The sequence below is a fragment of the Seriola lalandi genome, unplaced genomic scaffold (genome assembly GCF_002814215.2).
Source record: "Seriola lalandi dorsalis isolate HSWRI2012SDOR001 ecotype SW California unplaced genomic scaffold, Sedor1 jcf7180002054874, whole genome shotgun sequence".
Taxonomy (NCBI): domain Eukaryota; kingdom Metazoa; phylum Chordata; class Actinopteri; order Carangiformes; family Carangidae; genus Seriola; species Seriola lalandi.
This window is the reverse complement of record NW_019525427.1, coordinates 1,041,247-1,054,535: the sequence shown is the minus strand read 5'-3', so window position 1 is coordinate 1,054,535 and position 13,289 is coordinate 1,041,247. Positions and strand designations below refer to the sequence as shown.

The following is a 13,289-nucleotide window of genomic DNA, read 5'->3' as shown; positions in this document are numbered from 1 at the left end:
CCGTAACGATTAGATCAGTGGTCTCAAACCACGTGTAACGGAGAGCAGGGGGCCTCGCTGCAGCAGCAGCTGTGTTAACCAATTAGCACACTTTCTCTCCGAGAGGAGGAAACCTTCTGCTGCAGACAGTTGGGCTGCTGCACAAACCTCCAGGGTCACTGTGGGAAGTGGTTTTAGACCACTTACCCAGACAGTGAGGGGGAGACTCTTCAGCTTCAAGGTGCTTTTTTTTCCAATTCGTTTGCATTTATTTGCAAGAAGTGACCTGTCGCAAAGTTTTTAATAAAAACAAAACAAGCAACTGGACACATTTTCTAACCTTGTTGACCACGCAACGAGCTGTATTCACCCACATTTCTGTCACACTGGTGATATATCAGGGCAATTTGAGGTTCAGTATTTTGCCCAAAGACGCTCCGACATGCGTACTAGAGAATCTGGGGATCAAACCACCGACCTTCTGATTACTAGAGGAACCAGCTCTACCTCCTGTGCCACTACATGTGAAGTCCTCCATCCACATTACTGCACAAGACCCACTTTGGCAAAGTGAAACAACTTATTATACTTTTAAATGACTTTATACAATCAGAATCAGAAAAACTTTAATGATTGCTGCAGGAAAATCGCTTCATTTCAATCGTTCAACACTCGGAAAGTCAAGTTCATTTTTTATTCATACAGCATCAAATCACAACAGAAGCTATCAAGACCCTTTTCAAATAGAGCAGGACTAAATCTTCTCTTTATAATAGTATTCACAGAGACCTGACCCCCCCCCCCCCATGAAGGAACCATGAGAGAGCAAGTGAAAAAGTAAAAACTACTATAAATAATGATAATAAACACACAGTAAATGAATAATGAAAATGTGTCAAAATAACGAGTGACATGCGAAGCAGAATCACATTATGGACAAAGGTGCAAAAAATGGAAACTTGTAGATTAACAGTGAATTAACAGTAAATGTAAAAAGCTAAAGTGATGAAACGTGTCGTGTGGTTCAGCGGTAAATGAAAAGTAGTTTAACAGCAGAGCGCCGGTGGAGCTGGGTTGTGTTATATAACTGGATGACCACAGGGAGGGAGGACCTCCTGCGGAGCACTTAGTCATTCTGAGTCTGTGGCTGAACCTGCTCCTGTGGCCGACCACGACGCTGTAGAGGGCGGGAGACGTCGTCCATGATGAAGAGGAGTTTTGACAACTTCCTCTTCTCCATGACTCAGGCAGAGGGTCCAGCCCCCCCCCAGGATTGTCTATAGCAGGTCTCTGTTTAAAAGAGGCTCAGGTTGGCAGATAGCTGTTGAACATCGTGCAGCGTTTAGCAGGTAAAGAGTCGGATGTTTCCCTCAGGAGTCGGTGGAGACCAAAAACAGCAAAAAGGACAAAGACTAATAAACTTACATTCTCTCCGTGTGACCAGAAACACAACTCCAAATGAATAGTGCTGCTCTGTGTTGCTGGATGTGTAAATAAGCCAGTGTTTGCTAACACTTAATAAGGTGATAATTATTTGAGGTTGTGTTTTCAGCTGCTTCCCCTCAGGCGAACAAACCATGAATTAATGCAGGTTTAACATTGTACCAGACTCGATTATCTGCCGTGTTCACTTTATGTTTTTCATGATGCGGATTTTCAAGCGTGAGCTCATCCTGATGTTACAGAGAGAACAGCTGTTGCAAGCACTTAAACGTCTATATTTCCCACAGGAAGTGAGTTAAGGTAGTGGTGGTGACAGTGATGCAAGGGAGAGGAACAGAAAACCTAATCACATTCAGCTCTGTGGAGACCTTGTTACTGCTTTTTATCTAACCACTGAAGAAGAAGTAATACGTTTGGAGGTATTTATCTCACTTAGATGTAAATACGGATTTATGTTTACTGTCTTTTCCTAGAGCCCGTGTTTAAAAGTGACATTAACCTCTAACAGAGTCTTGTTTTGGTCGTATTTGAACTGGAGATGTGAGTAACTGCAGAACACATTTCAGCGGCATGTTGAGGTCACCTGAGATCACAGGCGGCGAGGTTCCTGAGAGACGTCTTCAAATCCCATCACAGAGAGGAACGTCGTTAATGGACAAACACAGACGTGATGTGAAAAGGGGCTTAAAGCAGACGAGCGCTACAGCATCCAGACTGTTGACATGTTTTCTGTCATGTCAAGGCCGGAGGCAAAGAAAATAAATATAAGAGCTTTAAATGTAAGAATGTGACACAGCGTCAGCACATGCATCCTTTTTTTTTACATTTTCATTTAGTTTCATTTAGAGTCACACAGAAACTACAGAAGAGTTTTGATGTGGTTTTTCAAAAGTCGACCTGAACACACAGGACGTGTGGTGTTGTAGTTTTAATACTTAAATACATTTACTCAAATACTTATGTACAGATTTGAGGTACTTATACTTATCTGAGTATTTCCATCGTATGCTCTTCTAACTCCATCTTTTCCTCCGCTTCTGTGTTTTATTGTGAAGTGTTGATCCATAAGAAGATATAATTGTGGTTTTAAGAACCAAAATCCATCTCAGTGTAGTTTTACATCTCCTCTCTCAGGCTTCTCTCTGGAGCTCTAGTAACAACAGGTCGGTGAGCCAATCAGAAGAGAGGAGGCTCTGAGCCTCTCTTCTGATTGGCTCACTGTTTTCTGAGTGATTCAATAAAAAAATATTGCAGATTTCAGGTAAAACACTTAGAGAAACCAAATCCTGCAAGGTTGGATGGTGGGTCCAGGTGGGCGGGGCTCGGGGCATGGCTGAGAGTGGTGACTGCTTTGTTGTGACATCACACATTTACAGGAAGTCCTGACGGCTGGTTTTAAGGCTCAGTTTCTGAATACAGGCTGTGTGCATTTCTCTGTGGACTGAGGCTTTGATACTTTCACAGTATTAATATAGAACCTAGACCTGATCTATAATCAAACTACACATGGACAGAGACCTTTAGACTGGATGGGACCTTTAAATACATCTTGCTGCTAATACTTTTACTCTCAGGACTTTTAGTGGAGTGCTACTTTTACTCACTAAGTAAAACATCTGATACTTTCTCCATCAGTGGTCTCTACTAACCAGAATGTAGAGCCAGAGGCAGATTCAACAGGTCGGGTGAAAACAAGGTCGACTTGGACAGGATCAGGTTTGGCAGCAGGTAGGCAGAGGAGAGGCCAGAGGCAGTCAACCCATTAACCTGCCCTTCATTCAGACACAACAGTGCAGCACGCGGCAGGAAAAGCACAGGTGTAAATAATGAAATAAATGATGTGGTCAATTCCATTTATTCAAGGTCGTGGTGTTGTGCATCTTGGCTTATGAATAGAACAGAGCCAATGTTCATGTTAACAGTAACACCTGTGCTTTTAAGGCAAAACATTCTGCTGTGGAAACTGGTAGCTGCTGTTTCATGCTTTGCCCCCAGAATAAAACCAAAAATACAACACAGTGACAGATGACTCTGTGTGACCCCTGGGAAAGTGAGTAAAACTTTTCTGTGGGGCTAAATTTGACCCATGGTCACTGCTTTGCTTCGGGCCGCTCTGGCCCAGATTCCACCAGAGTCTCTCTGGTGTGTGAATATATAAATATATTTGGCTGTCAACTGATGATAATAGTTGAATCCCACAGTCTGAACCACAGTCGCATGTTTCTCCTGAACCTCACGTGTGTGTATGTATGTTATTTGTGGGTGAGAACTGGCATTGGCTCTTATGTCCAATGTCCGTTGTTTTTCTAGTTTTTGGACCAGATCCCAGATCAGTCTTTAGAGCTCAGCTCATTTAAAGCTCCATATTTTCCTCTTCTTCTGTGTTTTATTTGAAGTGTTGATCCATAAGAAGATATATTTGTTGTTTTAAGAACCAAAAACCATCTCAGTGTAGTTTTACATCTCCTCTCTCAGGCTTCTCTCTGGAGCTCTAGTAACAACAGGTCAGTGAGCCAATCAGAAGAGAGGAGGCTCTGAGCCTCTCTAGAGGATCTGCTCACAACTGGCTGCATGAATCAGAACAAATATTCAAAGACAGAAACAATGCATTAAACCTGTTGTGTAATGCATTGTATGAAACCAACAATATCACTGAACAATATATTTCCTTGTGTCTGTCTCCAGCCTGAAGGCGGTGCTGTCGACCCCTCCATCGAGCGGGGCGTTGGACCTGTCCGGTATCCCTCTGGCGGCTCGGGACATGGAGCGCCTGTGCGCACACCTGCAGCGCCACGCGTCCATGTTGATGAGCTTGGAGCTGGGCTTCACCGAGCTGACAGATGAGGCGTTCCTCCTGCTCCTGCCCACGCTGGCCGCCCTGCCGCACCTGGAGACGCTGGCGCTGAACGGAAACAGGCTGACCAGAGCTGTCCTGAAGGAGCTGACTGATGCTCTGAAGGTCGGAAAGTCACTTATCTTTTGGGTTATTTTACAATCTAGTATTGTATCAGTACTAGTGTAATTATTGTAAAGAAATTACTCTTTTTCAAAGGATGTTTTCACCTGTCACACTTCACCGTCATTTTTTCCATCAACCTTTAACTCCTGCCACCATTTGTCTCTGGCAGACACAGATCTTAGAAGTCACTGGAGCCACAGAATCCAGATTTAGCAAAACAGAGTCCAGGTGGTGCTGACCTGCGACCCACCACTACTTCAGTCCAAATATAATCCCTTTGAGCCTTTAGCCCTTTGTACATTTATGTTTCTATTGCATCAGTAGAATCATGGAAACTAAGAAAGTGAGGCAGTTTTTGAAAATTTTCACACAAGAAAACTGCAAACTGTCATTCCCTCTCTTTCTCCTCCCCACTTTACTGTCTCACTGTCACCATCAGATTACAGGCTAAAACTGCCCAAAAATAACTTAAAATAATAAATGGATGTAAAAAAAAAAAAAACACACACTGCAACTGCCACATAGTTATTGTTTGACTCTAAAGCTCTACCCCTGTATCAAAGTTTTTCCCACCTGGTAAGATGCTGCAGGAGCTAAATTTAGCCTCTGGTTTCTGAGGTCAAAATGTGGGTAAAGCTCCTGAGTTACTTCAGGCTCTATTGGTTCCCTGGGAATGTGAATACAGTGGAGACGCCCTGAAAGTGTAAGTGTGTTGGGCTTCCTGGTGGTAGCACCAAGAAAAGTATTTTCATGCCTCTATAGTAGAGAGATGGCAGGAGCAGAAGGAAGATGAAGATATGCAGTAAACGTCTCCTGCCAGACTTGAATTCAGGACATTCAACATGTGGTTCATGGTCGATGCCCTCGAACGCTATGCTATATTGACTTTCAGTTTGCCTGGAGAAATTGTGGATTTTCTTGTTACTTTCATACAGTCTGAACTGTCAACATCCAGCAGCCATTACAACAAACGTCTGAAACCTTCAGCTCCGTTTGTCGAGGATGAAGGAACCTCTTTCTGCACTTGAAGTTTGTGTAAAGGCTGGTAGATGTGGGCAACCTTCTTGATACTTACCTCATTTCTTTGAAGGGGATTTGCTCAAAATAAGATGAGATGCTGCTGGTGATGATTTTAATAGAGTGTGTTTGTGTTTTGTACCGTAGGATCCCGGCAGTTTCCCCAGCGTGACGTGGATTGACCTGGGCAACAACGTGGACATCTTCTCCCTGCCGCAGCCCTTCCTGGTCAGCCTGAGGAAGCGCTGCCCCAAGCAGGGCAACCTGCCCACCATCCTGGAGTTCGGAGAGAGTCAGGCCAGCGACCCCCCGGAGAGGCTGAGGGGGCTCGGGGAAGAGGAGGAGGAGACGGACGACACGAACCGGACTGAGAGCATGGACGAGCTCCGGTCCGAGGTGGAGGAGGAGCTGGACGGGGAGATGGAGATAGAGGAGATGATGGAGGAGCTGCTGGACTTCGACAGGGAGGTGCAGGGAAAGGAGGACGAGGAGGAGAGCATGTGGACGGTGGAGGAGCAGAGGAAAGTGGGGAGGGGACGAGGGAGGAGGGAGGGGGAGAAGGAGGCGAAGAGGAGAGAGCAGCTTCCGGGGGGGAGGAAGGCAGTGATGGCGGAGGACGACGACGACACGCAGAGCCACTCCTCCCGCCTGTCCTACTCCAGCCAGTCGCAGCACTCCTCCGGAGCCGTCGAGCCAATGAGAGTGGAGGAGGATGAGCTGACCGACCAATCGGACCACTTGACCTGATTGCCGCTCCCTGCTCCACTCTGCTTCTGTTTCCCCTCCTGTATCGAGTCTTGTGTGGAAGGACGCGGGAGAAGACTCCTGCGGAGGCGAACTGAGCGCGCTCAAAGTCAAACAGGCTGCAGTGACGGAGGGATGTAATCCATATGAACACGCCACTCGATGCTCCCTCCGCTGATCTGATTTGGGACCAGCCGCGTTCAGACACTGGCAGAGCTGAGACCAGGTGACTCCTGGTGACTGTAACATGAGAAGACAATCCCCAACAGGACGTCTGTTTTATCCCAACTGTCTGTTGTTTCAAGTACAAATAGACTGAGGACGCTAACATGTAGAATAGACTGATTAATTATATCACATGAAGCTTTTATGTACAGAATGTTAATCTTTATTCAGGTCCTTCCTCCTGGTAACCCCGGTAATACCCACATGTGCCTGTAAAACGTCCCATTACTGGTTAAAAGAGTAGAGAGATGAAGAAAAACAGACCAGAAAATATAGAAACAGTGACTCATGCGAAGTCGTCGGGGCCTTTTAAACTTTTTGAAAAAATGTTTTTGCCAAAAACTAGTGGAAATGTATAAAATATCTCCCTCCCACGTACATCAGTGGCTCGCCAGATGGATGAGAAGACAGACAGGAATCAAAAGTCAAACCAACAGATTTGAAACGAACAGATGCACCGCGAAGTGCACACTGAAGACGAAATTAGTCAGCCGAAACCAAAAGAAAGTAAACAACTTTTTAAAAGAAGAAATCCACGCAGTAAAGGCCTCGATGATTGTGCGAAACCTAGAGTGCCCTGTGTTGGAAGGAAAAGGACTCGGTGGTCTGAGTCGCCATGTGTCCCAAAGTCCTGGGGGGGTCAAGTTGAAATATTTAGTAGCCTTCTTCTCATAATAATCCAGGTCGTGTGTCACTCCCACAGTACTGAACAGTGCTGTGTTTATATATAAGCTGCAGATATCCTTATACACTATGTAGCTCTCACCCAGATAGTGCTTTCCCGCCATGTGTCACTTATAGTCCATGCAAAGCTTTAAGGAACAAACTGTATTTTTGGATGTACAGCATATAAATATATATAAATATATATTGTTTTTATCTGTCCTGGGGCGGTTGTTTAGATTGTAGATTATCCACTTATAGAGGAACACCACTCAATTCAAGGAATTGTATTTGTTCTTTATGTGGTCTGGGAGAGTCCGAGCAATATGTGTGTGTGCATGAGTAACGCTGCAAACCTGGGGAAGAGCTGAACCACACTCTTTATTTGTTGCAATATTAAAGGCACTGACTGGAAAGGGTTTATTGATACGGAAACGAGGCAGAGAATATTAACTCCTACAGAAGAGAACTTCATCCTAAAGCAGTTAAAAATTAATAAAAGCATATATATATACTTTTCCCCAGACAGCTGTCCCATGCACTAATACATTCACCCTAGGAGCCGTTAACGTGTGTGGCATTAAAAATGAAGGCTTTTTGTGATGTACAGTGGCCTTGTAGTTACATCACAACTATCCCAGCAACATGAGCTGACTCCATAATGGACGTCCCTTGGATCTCTGGCTGTATGGAATAATGGCATGCTGTACTAGCAGACACTCTGGGGATGTATTATTCAACGCCAAAAACAAGGAATTCACAGCACGTCTTTGACACTAGTTTTTAATGAGCATCATCAGAAAGCAGAGCTGTTGTTTTGTTTTGTATTGTATGTACAGTGTGTGTATATTTTAAAGGGGCACTCCACCAACTTCTCAGCCTGTAAAACACTTGTGTAATGTCTCCTGCGGCTCTGGAGGAGTTTTCCTACGTCTGAGAAAATAACCATGGTGATGTCATCAGGGTTATCTCGGAGCGTAGTCTAGGCTTCACGTTGTTCACACAAAGCCTGGACTACAAACTGGGTGGTAGAGTATGAAACTGACCACGTCGGAAAGCAAAAGTGTTTAAAGCTGCGAGTCAAGTATGCTCACAGATCTGGTTGCGTACCATCTGGGCGATTAAAAAGTGTCCACTAGGGGGCAGATAAGGACAAAAATGGAATATCTTCCTTGCGAACTTGCTCTGTTGCACAACATAAACGGAAACTCTGGCAACTCTCGAGGAGGTTATCATATTGTTGATGTTGAGATCGTGCCAGAGAAGACAACAGCTGCGAGATCGTAGCTTGTACGTCATTGTGATGGTCCAAATTGCTGCTGACCTTACTTTCTGATACTCCCCCCAGTGGTCATGTGTTGAATTGCATTTCGCTGATGGGTAGCATTCATTTCTGAGGATGAATAAAACCAACACTCCCAAGAAAAGCAGGACATCGTATTGTTGGGTTTGCTCCACCCCAGTTCCAGTGTCAGAAAGGTGTGGAGGGGGGGGGGGGGTTCCCGAAACTATTCAACCGTCCGACAAGCAGCTCTGACAGAATATACTGACGCCTTAAAAGTCAGGACATCTATCTCTCTATACCAAATAATGCTAAATCAGTGGAGTACCCCTTTAACATATTGTAGTTGTTGCTTATTTATGCAAAATTATAACACAGCCATGTGTGACCTGTCTGTCCATCAGCAGCTTACCTCTAAGAAGATTTGCAGACTTTGTGGAAAGAAGGTGAACGTGATGAGAATCCAACATGAAGAACTAGAATATCTTGACGATTGTTTTACAGTAGCTGAATCCAGATCGATAACCAGTCACACACACTCAACTGTTCTCTGTCGTAGGACGAAGATTTTATTAAACCCACATTCTGATGAGCAAGAGATAATGTTAATAAGTGATAATAGAGCCTGTGTAAATTCACTGTGTGAGTCAAGTACCAATAAAATACTTCCTGGTTCCGGGAAAGAACGAGGCTTTTGGGAACAGTGGGGAATTTTAGAGTAAAAGAGGAAATAAACTAGAGACCATCTCGTCGCAATGCCCATCAACACTGAACACAGCTCTTCATTTAGATCTCGACTACACACCTGTAAAGTTTCATGACTGTATCCTGCACAGTTGTGATACTACTGTGGTCACAAAGTCTGTCTCCAGACCAAGTAGACAAACCTGTAGGTTCCTATACCGGTAGGAACCAGGAAGTCTTTTATTGGTACTTGATTCATACAACAAAATTATACTGTAAATCACAGGCCGAAATAATCTCTGGAGCCTTTGTTGATTATTTTAAGAAAAGGTCCTGCTTGATCATTTGGTCACTTGATCATTTAAAAAGCTGATTTACAAGTAAGGCATGGTGTTATTATTGAAATCATGGATACCATTAATACTGAGCAGAACCTTTTAAATGAAGGCAACTAATTAAAAGCAATTTAATGCATTATAAATAAACGTGCACAGACAACAACTCTGAATAAATAAATCAACCTCAATTTTTTAATAAATTTTTAAACATTTATATAATAATTTTAAAGAAATATTCAGTGGTGTTCAAGACGATATGTGGGTCATGTCCGTGCCACCTGAAAGCTTTCCTTACAGCAAACCTCCCCCTGTGCCTCAGAATCAGTGCTATTGCACTTGAAGATAACGACAAAAAGAAACTACCCTTTAATCTGCCTTTGAAATAAGCTAGTGCTGCATGTCCCTGCAAAATCAAGTTCACAAACAAAACAGGGCACTACGAATAGCCCTTTAAACAGTTTTGGTGCTGTACAGTAGTGGTGTGCAGCAGAGCTGAGTGCACCGTCACTGGCAGCATCACGCGCACACACACACACACTTAATGTGAGACTGAGGAAGATTGTCTATGAAAACCACCATGATTATCAGTATTTGAGGCCATTGTGTGGAAGCACGTCAAATACTGGTCATTACTGTTTGTAGTGGGTTCAGATTGTGATGTAAACGTTTGAAAACCATCTGCTGCTGGTCAGTGTGACCCACTGGTTTCATAGACAGTCTACAGTTGAAGGTTTGGACCCTGTTCTCAGGGTCAGACTGACTCACTGCTCACTTATTGTGGAAGCTTATAGACTATTCTCAGGTTTACTGGTTTTTGCTCGCTGCTGTAACAGGACCGAGTTGGGCAGTGGAGATGGAAGGCGTGTGTACATGTTTGTTTATTCCTGGAGCCGAGCACTTGTCTGCTTTTATGTTAAGGTCACTGCAAATCAAAGCAAATAGATCACAACTGGAATTAGGCAGATACATCAGCATAGATGCAGGCTTTTAATTTGAAACCTTTCATCCATCACTCAGTTGTCATCCACCTTTGATATGAAGGAGTCAGTGCAACCTGAACTCATGTAGGATTTTGATTCCACACGGGTATGAATGAACATGGTTTCTTAAAGGTCCCATATAGTCTAAAGGTAGATGTCCATGTGTAGTTTGATTATAGATCAGCTCTAGGTTCTATATTAATACTGTGAAAGTATCAAAGCGCTCAGTCCACAGAGAAATGCACACAGCCTGTATTCAGAAACTGAGCCTTAAAATGAGCCGCCAGGACTTCTGGAACTTTGTGATGTCACAACAAAGCTGATGCCGCTCTCAGCCACGCCCCAAGCCCCGCCCACCTGGAACCACCATCCAAACTTTGCAGGATTTGGTTTCTCTGAGTGTTTTTACCTGAAATCTGCTCTATTTTTATTCAATCACTCAGAAAACATTCAGCCAATCAGAAGAGAGGCTCAGAGCCTCCTCTCCTCTGATTGGCTCACCAACCTGTTGTTACTAGAGCTCCAGAGAGAAGCCTGAGAGAGGAGATGTAAAACTACACTGAGATGGTTTTTGGTTCTTAAAATAACAAATATATCTTCTTATGGATCAACACTTCAAATAAAACACAGAAGAAGAGGAAACTCTGGAGCTTTAAAAACATCCCCTGGGTTTCAAAACACAAGTGTGTTTGTAACACTCAATAACTCATAATTCTTTTTGAACTTATTGTCCATAAAAAACTTGAATATAAAGAGACATACAGATTTTACAAACTGGCTTCAACCCTTCTGTCGGTATCAGATGTGAATATTGTCCAAAAGCTCATATATCACTCAGTTTTACTTCATTTACTGCAGTTCTATTGTTTGAGTCTCTGCTCGTCACCACAGGCTGAATGACTAGCCCTTCCATACGTCACAATGAGACGTGAGATGATTGTGGTGTTTACCTTGGACTCAGAGAGCAGGAGGGGTTATGAATGCTTCAAGTGACCACGGGGTGTGAAGGTGCCGTGTACGTCTCGTTCAACAACTCTGCTGATATATTGTGAGCTGTAAAAAGAAACATGGTGATGTGACTCTGAAGGCATGAGTGTCTGTAGCCTTGGAGCTTTTCTCTCTCTTTCCATGAGTCTTTCTTCTTCTACATGTATTTCTCTATCTTCAGTATACCTCTGAATTATTCTCTCTCTACAGTAGCTTCCTCTGTCACTGCCCTTTTCTGAAAGCTCCCATGGATCTTTTATTTTTCTGCCACTTTATTGATGATAGAACGAAACAAATGCTCTGTGGATTCATATGCTAGTGAAACTGTAAAACTTTACATTTTCTGTTATGCCCTGGATCTTACAAATAAATCCTATGATATGAAAACATCTCCTGCCTTGTTTTAGTTTTGTGTTTGAATGCGACGACAGCTCCAGATCTGTTGTCTGCTGGATTGTTGGTGTCAGCTACATCCAGTGTGGGGGCCCATAGAGCAGCACAAACTACACCTCAATGTGGAGGAGCATCCACCTACCACCACACTGCAGTAGAAGTATTAAGAGAGTAATATCTGCTTTTTACAGTTGTATTTATTCTTACATATCAAGTAATTTTATAAATGCTTCCTTTGTTCAGATTGTTTTGGAAAGCTTATTTGATTTTGTCCTGAAAAGTCTTATATATAGGTCTTATTATAGGCGTTATTATATAGTTTACCTTTGGCAGGTTTACAAGTTGTAAACATTTCTTCATTAATAGTTAATAAAATATTCATCAATGCTTTATAGAGAAGCTCCAAACAACTTTTGAATTGCCAGGTTGTGTGATCTCTCTTGCTAGTAAAATCACTAATAAGGAATAAGGAAACAGCCAAATGTAATGAATCATTTGTAACTAAAAATGTTTATAAATCATTTATAAAGACATTTCTACAATAATCCAAGTCTGCAGTTGTAAATGTTAAAAGCAAAATGATAGCTACCACTATCATTTACGGTGTCTCATACCAGTATGTTAATCATGGAGCTAGCGCGCTAGATAGCATAACTCTCCATAAATCAATTGTTATTCTTACATTTCTGTTTGCGTCACAATTTAACAAACTAGATACAGTGTGTTTATTAATGAGCTTCAAAGATGTTGACTAGCTGTGTTTTTTTTTTACCTTGGAGAGTGTCAGGCTAGCTAGCATTAATGCTAAGCTAGACTAATCACTGACCAGCTCTACTACCATACTTAACACACAGACATGAATCTGCTCATCTAATTATAGGCAGGAGAGCAAAGAAGCATATTTCACAAACTTGCAATGAAAATAAAGGCTTTCAATTCAATCACTGTTATTGAAATATTTCTTTAAGGCACCCTTCATAAAGGATGTATAAGTAACTAATACCTTTGTTAAGGTTAATAAATGAATTCTTTACATCCATCACATTTGCTTTGTCTTTTTTTTTTAGATCATATTCATCATGAAGACTAATGCATCACACTTTATTCATTAACTTATTAATTCCTTGATGCATATAGTAACACAGCATAAATGTGGTTCATACTGTATGTTGATAGTTGTAGTGCAGTGAAATAGTCCCTTAGTTTCTATCTGTAATAGATTAACTTCGGCATTTTCATATTTTAAATACTTAATTCTTTAGTTGTTGGATCATTTTTTTGTGAATAAAGGTTCTGATGCTGACTATCAAACCACAGAAGTTAATGTAGGTGTGACAATATTGATATTAAAAAGTTGACTTTTTAATTGCCTTTGGCTGACATCTAGTGGCCAATTATAAAAAGTGCAGCCAACCCGTTATTTACGAGGTTGAATGAGCTAGATGTATCTTTGAGAGCTTCAAAAATGCTTGCAGGATCAAAACATGAGGTGTGTGTGTCCGCAGCGTAATTACAGCGCTGCAGCTGATCTGGCGCAATAACTATGCAAGCTTTAGATTTCACAACAACCCACTACCACGAAGGACAGACCTGTC

General features: G+C 42.5%; 1 protein-coding gene across 1 annotated transcript in view; it reads left to right on the top strand.

Annotated features, from left to right (window-relative positions):
• The window catches only part of lrrc75a (leucine rich repeat containing 75A), a 50,647-nt gene extending 38,957 nt beyond the window's left edge, over window positions 1–11,690 (top strand). The window contains exons 4-5 of the mRNA XM_023428417.2: window positions 4,108–4,381; window positions 5,546–11,690. Of these exons, the coding sequence (XP_023284185.1) occupies window positions 4,108–4,381; window positions 5,546–6,145 (874 nt within the window). The 3' untranslated portion in view covers window positions 6,146–11,690. The remainder of the gene's footprint in view (window positions 1–4,107; window positions 4,382–5,545) is intronic.
• The last annotated feature ends 1,599 nt before the right edge of the window (window positions 11,691–13,289 follow it).